This window comes from Falco rusticolus, chromosome 3 (genome assembly GCF_015220075.1).
Source record: "Falco rusticolus isolate bFalRus1 chromosome 3, bFalRus1.pri, whole genome shotgun sequence".
Lineage (NCBI taxonomy): Eukaryota > Metazoa > Chordata > Aves > Falconiformes > Falconidae > Falco > Falco rusticolus.
In genome coordinates this window covers 95,556,267-95,570,974 of record NC_051189.1, presented here as the reverse complement: position 1 = coordinate 95,570,974, position 14,708 = coordinate 95,556,267, and the positions used below count along the sequence as shown (strand labels likewise).

The 14,708-nt window shown below is 49.8% G+C and overlaps 1 protein-coding gene across 9 annotated transcripts in view; it reads right to left on the bottom strand.

Moving 5' to 3' along the window:
- HIVEP1 (HIVEP zinc finger 1) overlaps positions 1–12,001 on the bottom strand; it is a 130,481-nt gene extending 118,480 nt beyond the window's left edge. For 4 of the 9 annotated variants that reach the window (XR_005102973.1, XM_037379106.1, XM_037379105.1 and 1 more), the window contains exons 1-3: positions 10,633–10,662; positions 9,303–9,376; positions 7,739–7,885 (exon numbers count right to left, since the gene is read on the bottom strand). Coding sequence is in view for 8 of the 9 variants with exons in the window: in XM_037379106.1 (XP_037235003.1) it covers positions 7,739–7,778 (40 nt within the window). In the remaining variant the exon portion in view is untranslated. The other 5 variants (XM_037379100.1, XM_037379103.1, XM_037379101.1 and 2 more) reach the window with 5 other exon arrangements.
- Between the last annotated feature and the right edge of the window lie 2,707 nt (positions 12,002–14,708).

Genomic DNA, 14,708 nt, shown 5'->3' with positions numbered 1-14,708 from the left:
AAATTATCCTAAGAAAGCTGGACTCTTAACAAAATGTAATTCTTCCTGGGCTCAAAAGACTGGACTCAGTTTCATCCCAGAGCCAACTGCCTGCTTTAATAGAAACGTTCGAAAAAGCAACTGCTGAAATCTTACTTTTTGTTTCTCTTTTCACAGCTGCAATTTTTTTTTTCATGACCTTCCTAACACACCGGAGTTCATGCTTCAGCAAATGCCAAATCCTGTAGCATTTCTTTCTCCACGCTCAATTAGCAATAAAGAAGATACAGGATGTAAAGGTGAGGCAGAATTACAGATCTGCACTGTTTCCACTTCACTGTATTCTGAAAGAAATCTAACTGGCTTATATGAAGCTTTCAAGCCTCAGTTCATTGCTGCTTTTTTCGTTTCTGTCTGAATTCAGGTTTTTTTAATCTTACCCTTCAGCAACTTCTTCCAGCTCAAGCCTGATTCTAACTGCAATTATAATGATTTTATATTCCATAAAAAAATATAATTTGTTGTTTTCTACTATCAAGAGAAAAAAAGTAAGCTCCTTATTTCATTCTTTTCCTTTCATCAACATTCTTGCAGGTATTTCTCTGCAATCCTGTTAGCTGGAATACCATCCTTTTATCCCTCTTCTTCATGTTATTTTAACTCGCTTTGAAAGCACCTATTTTTGCCAGTGTCTGTATCCAGCAGACTCTCTTAGCATTATCCCCATTCTCTTTTCCTAGTATTTAGTGTGCATAAGCAGAAATCTATAAATACATGTTCAAAGCCAGCAGTGCCAGCTACAATCAAGTTTGGTTTTTTGGACCTCTTTTTTACTTGCTTAAATCTTAGCCAAATTTTGTTCATTCTGAATGAAAGTTCTACGCCAAATTTTAGAGGGAGTGTTTTATTTTATTTTCTATTAAGGTGTCAACTGAGACCAGTTCAATTTCCTGCTGTTTTACCAGCACACTAGAATTCTTCAAGTCATCTATTAAGAATCTTCATCACTTCCCAGTTTTGAACCTTGTCAATAGATCAGGGGGGTTCTAGAAGGAAAAGCAATGAAACCAGAAAAAAGGAACACACCTTCTGTTATCCTTCTGAAAATCTATACTTGTTTTTGGACAATTAAAGCGGCTCAAACAGCCTGCTGCTTACACAAGGCAAATAAGAGATTTCCAACATAGTTTCATGACGAGCTCAAGGAAGAGGCTCAAGACAACCCTGCGCTGTCCTTCCTGGGCTGGCACTGTCACCTGCCAGGGAACCGTCCAACCCAGAACAAAGGTGACCCCCAACCTGTGATGCAACCACAGATAACTCTGGGTTCCACTACTTCTTCCACTGCAGGGCCAGCGAACACAAGCGATGAGGGCAACACAACACAGGGAACGAGCATCTGAGATGGCGGAAGGCAGGTTCGCTTCGCTGCTTCCTCCTCCTCCTCCTCCTCCAGACGCAATGGCTTAAACCAGTCTCGAAACCAATTGGGAAACAATGACATTAAAGATGTCCCTCTCTAGAGACTTTTCCTGCAGTAAGTACTCCCTCCTGGCCACAGGGGCTTTCTCAGCAACAGCTTGAAACTCTGCAACATGATGACGAACACTCACCGATGGGAGCAATGTCTTTCTCCGCTCTCCGGCGCCAGGTCCACGCGGGGCACATCAGCGTGCCACACGGCTCACGCAGCAAAAAAAGTCCGAGGTCCCAACACATCTATGACTCATATGACAAGCACTGTGCTTCAATACGGTGGAACTTCTGGGGGGTTTAGTTTAGTATTTTAAAAGCTAGGAAGTAAGCCTAAAGAATACCTTTTAAATGTTAAGATTGTGAAGTGAAGCAGCAAGAAGTTGGAGAATGCCAAATGCAAGGGTGTTTACGCAAACTAAGCCAGTGCGTAACATGGGCTGTGCTCCCTGCTTGGCTCCGTTTGCTTTTAGTTTCTTCATCATCTTTTCCGTTATTTAGCCACCAAACGTCTGCTTTACAATGCTAACTACTTTATCTTCTGAACTCTTAAAAGCTGACGTGGTACTGCTATCTCCAATTTACAGGCAGAAAACAAGAGGCATACAGAGATTAAAAGATTTGCCAAAAGTGCTGGCTAATCTTGGATCTTCAACTAAGTTATCTAGACCTCTATTTTTTTATATTTTCTTTTAAAGGTATGTAGAATTTTTGCAGTGTTTTGCATCCAAACTGTAGCCATAGCAGACCGACTGCAGCAGCAAAAACTCAGAATTTGTGCCCAGGTATCTCAACTCTGGCAAAATGCAGCACATGCAATTAGCGGTTCAGTCTCACACAAGAAACTCAGTGGTAGAGGCAGGAGTTAAAAGCAGTTGTCTCAAAGCAACGCTGAAGAGTCTTATCCACCCTGCTGTTCTTTCCCTTCTTGCAACCCGCTCTCAATGGGCTTTTGTCCATCGCTTGTGGCCACTGACACCAGCCCCAACTATCCTGTGCAGTGAATAGGACCAGACCCTGCTGAAAACCCGTGACAAAATTTAGGTACACGGAACAATACATGAACAGGACAGATGATGGGAAAGGGTTGCAAACCACATCTTTAAATCCAGCCCTTCTTACACTGCAGAGTATTTTAGATAGTTTTTCACAGGTAAATCAGACATTATTCACATTACAATAAAATCTAAGGGCTGCAGCCAAGAAGATACCTAACATGCAAGATGTTAAACCATTCGGACTGCAAGAAACAGCCTAAAGATTTTACACTCTAAGCAAGTAAAACAAAAACAAACATCATCATTCCACATCCCAGATGAGAAACACAAGGCAGAGAGTACCTCTATGGTCTACAAGAGAGCTGGTCTATTCATTGCATTACAGGTGGATCTCCTGGTACTCCAGCTGACAACACACCAACAGAGCCGTGCACTCTCTCTACCTTCACGAGGGAGGTTTTGGGTTCAAATCTGGTTTGCAGAAGTCATCATACAAAACAATCTGATATACAGAAACAAGAACTGCTAGCCAAATCACAGGATATTTCTGTAACAAAGCCACCGAGTCAAAACTCTTGACTGCTTGTTCCACCTCAGTCTCACATTTGTTCCAGAAATTTAAGACACGTATACAGCATCATTACAGATGTCTACAGGTACGCTGCAGAGCGCAGACCACTAGCACTTCTGCTGTACCAATACTGCATCTACAGCCCCTCAAAAATACCCTGAAGTGGGGTATTATTTTTGCCTCCGAAACAATACCGAAACCCAAAAGTCAATTGTTGTTCTTGCACTTTTCTTTTGAGCCAAGCCAGCACAAGTTACAGCAGCGAGCCTTGAGAAATCTCAGCACTTTTTTCAAGTCATTTGATGCAAATCATGAACTAAAGCACAGCACACCAATCGATACTCAAGTTTTATAGAGTACACGACCAAACACTAGTAAGAAATATCAACCTGTCAACTTTCAGTCTAGACAGGCCTGTTTTCAGGAGCAAAAGCACATTACAATTCTGAACCAACTCAAGGAGTCTTTGCTAAATGACCCTTAAGACACAGCAGATGCCTAGCTCTCCTGGACATCGTAAGGCCCGGAATGTATCCAGTTTTCCAGCAAACTTAAGCACGGTTTTCAGACTGCTGCAATGCTATCAAGCTACTGAGCAAAGCTATTCATATTATACTTGCATTTCCTTATCAAATGTGAAGTGTTAGGAGATGGCTGTTGAACTTCATGGGCCTGTCCACCATTTGTTTCAAATAGAAATATTTGACTGAGAAGGAAAAAGAGAAACAGCAACAACTTGCCTTCTTAAAAATAACAGAAAGCTTATCTAGAAAGAAAGTTCCAAAATATTTCTGTTACAGTTCTGTATTGGTGAATCAGAGCACCAAGCTAAATGCTGTACACATATTAAATTAGTTTTCTTTTTAAACTCTGCAACTGGGTACTTCTAAGTAAACAAAAACATGAGTTGTTTTTCCTTCTGTATCCTCACAACCATCTGACAACAAACCAAGCCCACTCAACCCTGCTAAAAGCATGATTCACTAATGTAACTGTACTTCTGGGAATACATTACAGCTTCTACCCCACGTTTTGTTACACCTGTGTATCAATTGGCCATGTAAATACAGGGTGTAACCACAAAGTCACCTTTTTGTTAGCTTCAGCGAGCTACAATTTCACGCAACAAATAAATTACGAAAAGGCAGCCTCTGGATATCTGAATAAGCACACTTTTGCAGCACATTTATTTTCCGCAGGGGGAGTGATGATGCTTTTGATTAGCAACACAATATGTATCTTTGCTATTTAAGAGACCATCAGGAATACCTGCTTATGAACTCCATTCCAGCCACACGGCTGACAAGTAGCCCATGCCAGACTTTTCCTAGGCATATCTTTAGCCGTCACCTTCAAAATTACTAAGCATTTTCCAACCCATATCCTTTTGAGACCTGCAAAACTGTCATTTCTCTCCTATTTTAGCCACTCACCCCTACTTGCTGGGGGCGACCACGACTGTGAAATTAGTCAGGAGACAGTCGGACATTGTGCACAACTCCTCTTACCAAAGTGGTCCGCTGGTGACAGTAACATTTCTGACTTCAGGATGTATGTGCAGTAAGAAGCAGGGAAGGCTGATGTGACAAAGCAACATAACGAAACGAGCGCGGCACAGCAGATGCCTTAGCGGTACCCTTAGCTACAACACGCTCGTTCAGCCACAGTCGGGCATTAACACCATGTCACTAACGCAGTCATGAAAAACAAAAAATTAAATTAGTTGGCCATTTGTTATTTGCAAAATAATGCTTTCTGTATCCTATCCTCTTGATACAGGGTGGTTGGGGTGTTTTTTTCCTGCTGTAAAAACAGGTTAGTAAAGCGCTATATTGACTCATCTAAACAGGCAGCAAAAGCCAAGAAGGGGGAAAGGGGAGAGGACCTCAGCACACAAAACAACCCACAAAAAATAAACCTGATCTTCACTGATCCAAATACTTCTGCCAATCGCCATCAGCTCTCTCAGAAGTATACAAAATGAGTAAAATCAAGCCATGTCACAAAAAGAGCAGCTTTAAGGTTTCCTGCCAGAATCTTAAATTTAGCTCTTTATATTAAACAACGCTCCTTCCATTTTCCCCAGACAATAAGGTTGCTTACAGTAAACACAGGCAATATTAAAACCTTCAAAACTTACTCCTATGCTGCAGCAAACCTCAAATTAATTAACGGGAACGTGTCGGGGGCGGGGGGGGTCTGTGTGGTTTTGGGGGGGCAGCAGGAGAGCTGGATCACAGTGGGGTTTCTTTAGAGGAAAATACTTGAGGTTCTTGGACTTGGTTGTTTATTCTCCAGGCTGACTTGGACCGCAAGTACAACCCAAGCAACCCATCTGATGCACAGCAGGATAGTGTCAAGGGTTGTTCATCAGTGATCTCTCAAAAAAGTTAAACATTGATGGGCTCCAGACAACTCCAGTTAAACTCGCTATGGGGCAATGAGGGGAGAGAGAGGGAGAAGCCAGGTAAGGCCACGGAGCGTTCTTTGTACATAGTACAAAAGGTGACAATCAGGTTTAGAGAAATTAAAAAAAAAAAACAAAAAAAACCACAAAAATAAAACCCACCACCTTTTAACCTAAAAATGCAGGTTACTTAATCTTGCATCTTTGTCTTTCAAAAGTTACAAGAGTTTGTAGATTTTCACCTTTGACCACAGACATTCATTCTTTTTGCGCATTTAGTTATTATTGGTACTAATTATCACAGATTGAACCACAGTATTAAAAAATGGCACTTTTTAAAGTTCTCATGGTTAAGAGCATCGACTTAAGACAGCTCTAGCTTTGCATACATACAAATACGCTGTCACAAACCAGACCTGTGAAACCTTTCAGCCTCCACACGTTCCAGCAAAAACTGAGGGGTTAGGCAAATATTCTCTGGAATATTCTCAGAGACTGATAAAATGACTAAAGAAACTGAAATCCAGTTTTCCTCATTATCTAGACTAAAAATGGAAATAGGGCATAACTAATGAGAAGTAAACTGATTTTTCAAATCACTTCACCTCTAATAACTCACAATAGCAGCAATATATGCCCACAACGTGCTGAGGTTTGCAGCACCTGTGTGCTGTTTTAAATGTCATTTAACCGCTCCAACATAATTTCAAATTACGGGCTCACTGTATACCTCTATTTCCCTTCTCAACATTTAACTCATCGTAATTCATTCAAGAACTCCATTAGTTGTGGAAAAAATAGGAACTGATGAAAACTGCTATTACAGGGGGCGATAAAAGCTAAATGACTGGGGAAATTATGCAAGGGGAAAAAAAAAGCAATTAATTTCTTACACAATTAAGAGTTTAATTAGATTATTTATTTTAAATGCATTTAAGTGAATAGAAAGCTTTACAATAGATTTAACTCCTATTAAGTTTCAGGCAATACAAGTGCAGATATCAGACGGAGTACTAAAATTAGACCATTCTCATATTTGATCAGAAAGCATAAGCTCAGCTATGTCAGCAACCTGGTAAGCAGCAATATTAAAAACTGGGCTCTATTTTATTGCTTCACGTTCCGTGAGAAGGGGAAACAGCATCAACCTGAACGTGAAACTCCCCAGCTGTGATGGAGGTTTATCCATCACACTGAGCAATACTACTCAGCGCTTCCTGAACAAAGACACTGCAAAAAATGTCTTCAGTGGTAGCAGTGGCAGCAGTCCACAAACATGAGGTCTCGGCTCCAGCTGTATGCACTAGCACTTGAGAGCCTCTCAGCTGTAAACCAACCGAAACGCACGTGGATGTTTGTTGGGTTTTGGCATAAAGAAGTTAAAACCGGAATCAAATGCTCTTCCTGCCCCTAAAACTTGATGTTGGGTGTTTTGTAATCGCTCGTATTCTCTGGAGGGATGCTTCCATACTGCAACTGCAAAACTCACGTTACAAAAAGCTGATGACAGCTACACGTGAGGGTGCAGGTGGAAGCACGCTCTCCCAAAAGCTGAGCACGAGGGTGGGGATGGAAGGGTGTTCTCCCTCAACATGCACGTCTGCTCGTGTAACTCCTCCAGGGCCACTTCTGCCCAGACAGTGATCAGATTCCTCACATTCATCTGCCAGTCCTGGGCTCGGTTAAGTGCACTGGGATTTTGTGCAAGGAAACGCCTGGACACGTACACTTGCCAGTTCGTGGAGCAGGTCGCTTGCCTGCTTGTTCCTTTCAGTAGCCAACGAGCAATCACTTGGCTGTGCAGAGGCAGGACAGCCAGGAGACCAAGGTCAAAGCTAGCAATGCCCGAGGTAGTGTGGGTGACAGATGATAAACAGTGAGGAGGCATGCATGGGAGGAGAGTTTCAACCCCTCAAAAGGCAAGCCAAACTGATTACTATTAAGAAAAACAACTACCGGCTGTCAGATCTGACACTGCTTCTGCATTACACGCATTTCCCATCTCCCTGTATATTTTGACTGTAAATTCTCTGGTAAGAAAGCTACATCTTCATTTGCATTTTCAAAGTTCATGCTGGTTATTGCTGTAAGCTGCAAGAATGCCATCAAGCACACAGACTGCAGGAAAAATAACAGATTCCACTTATTTCTCTCAAAATTAGAGCTGTCTCATGGACAACTCCTAAAACTTGCCTGCAGACTATTTTTGGATCAAAACAGACTTCTTAAATACATATTCCTCTAACCTCATAATTGAAACTGCAGCCGAGTTCCCCAAGAGCTTTTCTGTCTCAGCTGAGAGCTACATACCTCTCAGATTTCTGGGATGTATCTGCTTTGTCCGAGGCATTTTCCTCTATTCTCATACACCACTTTCTCCTCTCAGAAATGGAAAGCACAGCAAGCAGAGAGATGGCAGCTCCATAAACTTGTCAAAGGGGTCAGTTAATCCGTATGCTAAAAAAAGAGAAAGAAAAGTTGTGAGATGTATGCGTTAATAGGGAAAACAAAGATACCTATCTGCCCCCTTCCATCCTCAGGAGGCTATGGAAATCAAGCGAAAAGCAAGAAATATTTCTGTACCTATCCTTTTACGGAGTGAAACGTTCCAGTATCTTAAGAAGACTACATGAGGGTGAAACTCCTTTTGGGATTACTCAGGAAGCATGAGAAAACTAAGACACTTTTCCACACTTGTCAGCTGTTTTCTAGCCAGAAAACATCTTCCAGCAACTCGTGTCCCATGCAAATAAATCCAGAAAACTAAACCAAAACTTGACATCAGGCTTTCAGAGATGGATCTTCATTTTGGGGTCGGGGAAGAGCAGAACGAAGGGCAAACACACACAGCATCAGCAGTAAGTCACCCTATTTGCAACATCAGCTACCTCCGGGTTCGTTACACGGAGTGTGCAAGTCCAAAAGAACTCCCCATGGAATATTTCTGCCAAAATTATCAGCATACAGCAGAGCATCACACTGGCTCTTGACTCACCTGCAAGCTGCTGGACAGCAAGTTTCTGCCCTGGTGTGATCCTATGTAGCAGCAGCAGCCCCCGTGCATTTGCAAGAGGCTGCAGCCAGCAAAGCCCCAGTACAGATAAACCCCACGGACCAGGGAATTCTTTTAATAGCCCAAGACACAGATCTGCTGCTAAATTGGCACAAACCTACATCTGCATCCCGAAACCCGCATCTTTAAGATTAACAAAATTTGCTCACTTTTTCAAATATTCTGGCCATTTGATTCCAGTTTAAAGGAGTATTTTGTTTAGTTTCTGAAGTCCTACAGCATGTGAAATCTCTCAAAGAACTATGGCAAGCTACTTACATAAGAACTTAAAAAAGAAAGTGACCGGTGTAATTCCACCCTTCAGCTAAAAAAAAAAATTAACCACTTTTCACTATTTTTTTATAGTAGTACTACCTCATGCTAACAGTCAGGTTATTTTAGTAAACACTGGGAAGAAATTTTAAAAATTCATAGAAACTTCAGAATGGCCTCTAATATGGACAAGTTGATTAGGCATAGCTACTCAAAGGAAGAAGTACGTAGAATTTTTAACATTTGTTGTAAGTATTAATTTCAGAGGGGGGTAATGTTTCTGGTTTTTTGGTTGTTTTGTTGTTGGGGTTTTTTAAGACAACCATGTTTTTACAAAAATGGAATGCAACCCCACTTAAAATAGACTACTTGCAACCACCCCTTCAGCGTGCGACTGTTGAGGAATACAGCCATTAATTTTTAATGTTTCTTTTGTCTGTTGCTGCATAAAAAGACCCAAACAGGAGAAGAAACTGACTGCAACTGACACAAAGGAAGGCTGGAAAATGTTATTCTGACTAATGATTCTTCACTAGGGTATTACTGCACCTTAAAGGAAAAACAAGGAAAAATCCAAAACAGAGCAGGCAGCCTGTCAAGTTGTTCTCCTCGTACCACTTTATCTGCAAGGGTAAGAGAAAGATTTAGGAATGAAATAAAACCTTAGAGCTCACAGGTCCCTTTCTCCCGGTGTCGGGCAAAAACTGGAAATGCAGAGAAGTGGCTGGATTGCTGGAAGCGATGCACACCCCCTGAACCCCAGTGTCCCCCCTTTGTTGTGGGGGTGCCGCCGGGCCGAGGTTTTTAAAGATTATAATAAACAACGTCAGTTCTTCACGCAAGTTATTGGGAGCAGGAGTTTGAACCCACCCCCCCCCCCGCCGGGTGCCCGTAAACCATAAGCATCTCCCGATGCTGCCCTGCAGCACAAATGACATCTCATTTTAGGCTGTAAAAGCACCGATTTCCCTCGCTCCCAGCAGGACTCGTTTTTTCGGGGGGGGTGAGGGGGGGGGGGGGGGAAGGGAAGAGATGGCTGTGTGAAAGCCACGGTGGAAACACCGCACAGGACCCAGGCGAAAAGTCATTCTCTCCTTAATTTGAGGGGAAAGGGAGGGGGAGAAGCGGGCCTTTGTAAACACGGCGGACGCATCCCCCTTCAAAAAAAAAAAAAAAAAAAAAAAATGCAGGGTCGGGAGCGGTGCGGGGAGGGAGGCGGCCCCGGAGAGCCGCCGGTATGTGCGAGCAGGGATGGAAGGGAAGGGAGACAGGGAAGGAGAAGGAGGAAGGGAAGGGAAGGGGAAAAAAAAAAAAAACCAACCGAAAAAAAAAAACCATGAATGAATAAAGAGGGAGGAGCCTGGGAAAACCCCTCTGCAACGCCGCACCGAACAAAGCGCTGCACACATGCCGGGGGGCGCGGGGGGGCGGCCGCAGCCCGGCACCCCGCGGGGACGGCGGCGGGGCTGGGGCGGGAGGAGCCGCGGGGGCTGGGCGCACCCCCCTCCCCACTCACACACACGGCCCCAGCCCCGGCCGCGGACCGGGGGGAGCGCCCCGCAGAGCCGCTGCCCGCCCGGGGCCGGGGGTGAAGCCGGCGGCCGCGCCGCCAGCGCGGAGTCCCCGCACGTCCCGCAGGGGCCGCGGCGGCCCGGCGGAGCGGGGCTGGGGGCGGGGGGGGGGCAGCGGGGCCTTGCGGTCCTCCCCGTCCCCGCCCGCCCCCCGCCGCCGGCGGAGGGCACATTGTGTTGTGGCTGCCGCAGCTCCGCGCGAAGGGGGCGGCGGGGAGCGCCCGTCCCGCCCCGCACCCCCCCATCCCCCCCCCCAGCGCGACGCCTCCCGAGCCCCCCTCCCGCCCCCCCGCGGGCCCGCTGCAAACCTGGCGGCGGCGGCTGATGGCGGCGGCGGGGAGCGCGGCGACCCCTGCGCGGCGGACGGCGGCGGCGGGAGCGGGGGGGGAGGGGGGGTGGGTTGGGGGGGGGCAGCGGGGGGGGGCCGGGAGCCTCCTTCACTTGACAACCTCAAACACAAACATGACCCAGCGCCGCCGCCGCCGCGCCCGGCCCCGCGCTCCCCCCACACACACGCACACACACGCACCGCCCGGCACCGACACCCACCCCTCCTCCATGCACCGTCCCCCCGGGCCGGCCAAGGCGCCGCCCCCCGGCACGGCCCCCTCCACAGCCCCCCGCCGGCCGGCCCCCGGCCGCGCCCGCCCCCCGCGCGGCAGACCCCTCCCCCGGGACCCTCCCCCCCCCCCATGTCCCACACGGGAGCCCGCCGGCCCCGGGCCCGCCCCCCCGCCGGGACACACACAGGCACAGGGCGGGGAGGCCTCCCCTGACAGGCGGGCGGGGCGGGGCGGCCCGGCGGGGGAGGGCCGGCGGGCACGGGCGGCCTCGGCGCATCCGCCGGGCTCCCCCGGGGGAGAGACGCGCTCCCCCGCCCCGCCCCGCCCCCCGGCGCCCCGGTCACCGGTGGGGGGAGGGGCGCGGGGGGAGGGGCGCGGGGGGAGGGGGGGTGACGCGGGGGGGGGGGCGGGGGGTGTTTTACCTTCTCTCACTTTCTATTGCAGGAAGCGGGGCCGGAGCAGTGACGTCACCGGGTCTCCCGGCCCCGCCCCCTTCCCCGGCCGGGGCGGGCGGGGGTGGGGGAGGGGTCGGGGGAGGGGTCACCGAGGGGGTTTCCTCGCGGCCCGGGGCGGGGAGGGGGGGGGGAGACGCCGGCGCGAGGCACAACAGACGCGCGCCGGGCCAGTTTCCCCGCGCCCCCCCCCCGCCCCCACACACACACACCACGGGCGGGACCCCGCGGCGCCCCCGGGGGAGCCCCTCGCCGGGGGTCCCGCGAGGGGAGGGGCCCTGGCGCACCCGGGCCCTGGCCGAAGCGGCGCCTCCCCCGGGGGCAAAAGTTCCCGCTGCCCCCCCCCCCCCCCCCCCCCCCGCCCTCCGGTGCGCGTCGCGCTCCCCCCCCCCGGCCGCGGCCCGGCCCCCGGGGCACCGGCACGACCGCGCGCACACACACACGCGCACCACACACGCGCACACACACACACACACGCGCGCGCGCGCACCCCCGGCGCAGCCAGCCGCGGCTGAGGCGGAGATCCCGGAGGTTCCACCCGCGCCCCCGCCGCCCGCCGCCGCCGCCGGGGCACTCACCGCGCGCCGCGCATCCTGCCGCCGCCGCTACAACTTTCCACGCCGGGCGGCAGCCAGCCCCGCCGCGCGCCCCGCCGCGCCGCGAGTGGGCGGGGGAGGAAATACGAGGGGGAGGCGCGTCGCGCGCTCCGCCGCGGCGCCCCTTTTTTGGCCCGGGCGGCGGGTTGCGCCGGGGGTGCGCCGGGGGACCGGCTTCCTGCAGCGGCTGCGGGGGGAGCGCACGGAGAGTGCACGTATGTGTGCACACAGCGTGTGTGTGTGTGTTCATGCATGTGTACATACAGCCTGTGTGTGTGTGCATGCAGCATGCGTGTGCATGTATTTGTGCATACAGCGTGTGCGTGTATGTGTGTGCATACAGCCTGTGTGTGTGTATGTGTGTGTGCATTACAGCCTGTGCATGTATATGTGGAGACAGCGTGTGTGTGCATGTATGTGTGCATACAGCCTGTGTGTGTGTGTGTGCATACAGCCTGTGTGTGTGTGTGTGCATACAGCCTGTGTGTGTGTATGTGTGTGTGCATTACAGCCTGTGCATGTATATGTGGAGACAGCGTGTGTGTGCATGTATGTGTGCATACAGCCTGTGTGTGTGTGTGTGTGCATACAGCCTGTGTGTGTGCGTGTGTGTGTGTGTGCATACAGCCTGTGTGTGTGTGTGCATACAGCCTGTGTGTGTGCATACAGCCTGTTTGTATGTGCATGCATGTCTGTGTGCATTCAGCCTGTGCATGTGTGTGTGCATACAGCCTGTGCGTGTGTGTGCTTGTATGTGTGTGTGCATACAGCCTGTGCAGGTATGTGTGTATACAGCCTGTTTGCGTGTGCATGCATGTCTGTGTACATACAGCCTGTGTGTGCATGTATGTGTACATGCAGCCTATGTGTGTGTATACATGTGTGTGCAGCCTGTGTGTGTGCATACAGCCTGCGTGTGTGTGTGCATGTATGTGTACATGCACCCTGCGTGTGTGTAGCCTGCGTGTGTGTGTGCATGTATGTGTACATGCACCCTGCGTGTCTGCATACAGCCTGCGTTTTCCCTTCCCTTCCTTCTTCTCCTTCCCTCTCTCCCTTCCATCCCTGCATGTATGTGTACATGCAGCCTGTGTGTGTGCATACAGCCTGTGTGTGCATGTGCGCAGCTTGTGCATATATGTGTGCGTGCAGCCTCTGTGTGTGTGTGCATGTATGTGGGCATACAGCCTGTGTGTGTGTGCAGCCTCTGTGTGTGCATATAGCCTGTGCCTGTATGTATGCATACAACCTCTGTGTGTGTGCATACAGCCTCTGTGTGTCTGTGCATGCATGTATGCATACAGTCTGTCTGTGTGTATGTGTGTGTGCATGCAGTCTCTGTGTGTGTGTATACAGCCAGTGTGTGCACAGCCAGGATGTGTGTGCATATAGCCTGTGTGTGTGTGTTCGCACAGCCAGGGTCAGGTGTGCATACAGCCTGTGTGTGTATGTGTGTGCAGCCTGTGCATATTTGTGCATAGCTGGGGAGCATGTGCATACAGCCTGTGTGTGCGCATACAACCTGTGTGTGCATGTATGTGTGCACAGCCTGTGCATATTTGTGCATAGCTGGGGAGCATGTGCGTGCAGCCTGTGTGTGCGCATACAACCTGTGTGTGCATGTATGTGTGCACAGCCGAGGGATGGTATGCATACGGCCTCTGTGTGTGTTTGTGCGCGCGCGCACACAGCTGGGATGTGTGTGCATATAGCCTGTGTGTGTATGTGTGCAGCCAGGGGTGCCCGTGCATACAGCCTGTCTGTGTGCATGCAGCCTGTGCATATGCACAGCCAGTGTGTGTGTGCACAGCTGGTGCATATGTGTGCATACAGCCTCTGTGTGTGCATGTGTATGGACGCAGCTGACATGCATGCATGTGTACAGCCAGCCTGTATGCATGCACAGCCAGTGCACATCTGTACATACAGCCTGTGTATGCATGCGTACAGCCAGTCTGTGCGTGCAGCTGGGGTGTATGAGTGCGTACAGCCAGTGCGTGTGCACAGCCAGCGTGCATGCTCCATGCAGGGTCACCCCGCCACAGCCGCTGGGAAGCACCATGCTGTGTGTCCCTGCCCCGCCCCCCCCCCAGGCAAGGTGCACGGGAAGGGGCCCCAGGCCGGGCTTTCACCCCTGAGGACGGGGGACTTTGGTATTTTAATTTTTTTATCCGAACTCCCTGACAAACAGGTGCTGGCAGCTCTTCGTTACCGCTCGGGTTTTCCATCGGGTTTGCATTGGGAGCCAGCACGTGATGTCTTTAGCAAATAAACCCAATTAAATATTTCTTGCATCACCTTGCTGTTCCTCCACCTCCCGTGCCTGCGCTGCCCTGGCCACCCTCGTGCCCAGCTGGAAGCGCTCTGGCCATGCTCCATCCTTCCCTTGTACGTTTGGTGTTCAGACCAGACCCTGCCTGGAGAGAACGCGACCACCATTACCAGAGCCTTTGAGTTTTTCACAGGGCCATCTTGCAAACCAGTTATTCTCGCAGGGTTTGCCACAGGACGGATGAGTACTTTGATCCTCACTTACACAGGGGAGAAACCGAGGCAGGAAGACGCAGAGTAGCTCATTGCAGAGCTGTGTACAGACACGAGACCGCTTCTGCACAAGCTTTTGGCCACAGGCACTGTCTCTGGGCTATTCTTCCTCTTGAGTTCACTTAAATTATACCTTTAAATTATCCCTGTGCTGCCTCCTGCCCAGAAGGAACAGAGGTATTCGCTACACAGAAGGCGAAAGTCAGCGTACACACTGCCTGCAACCTGG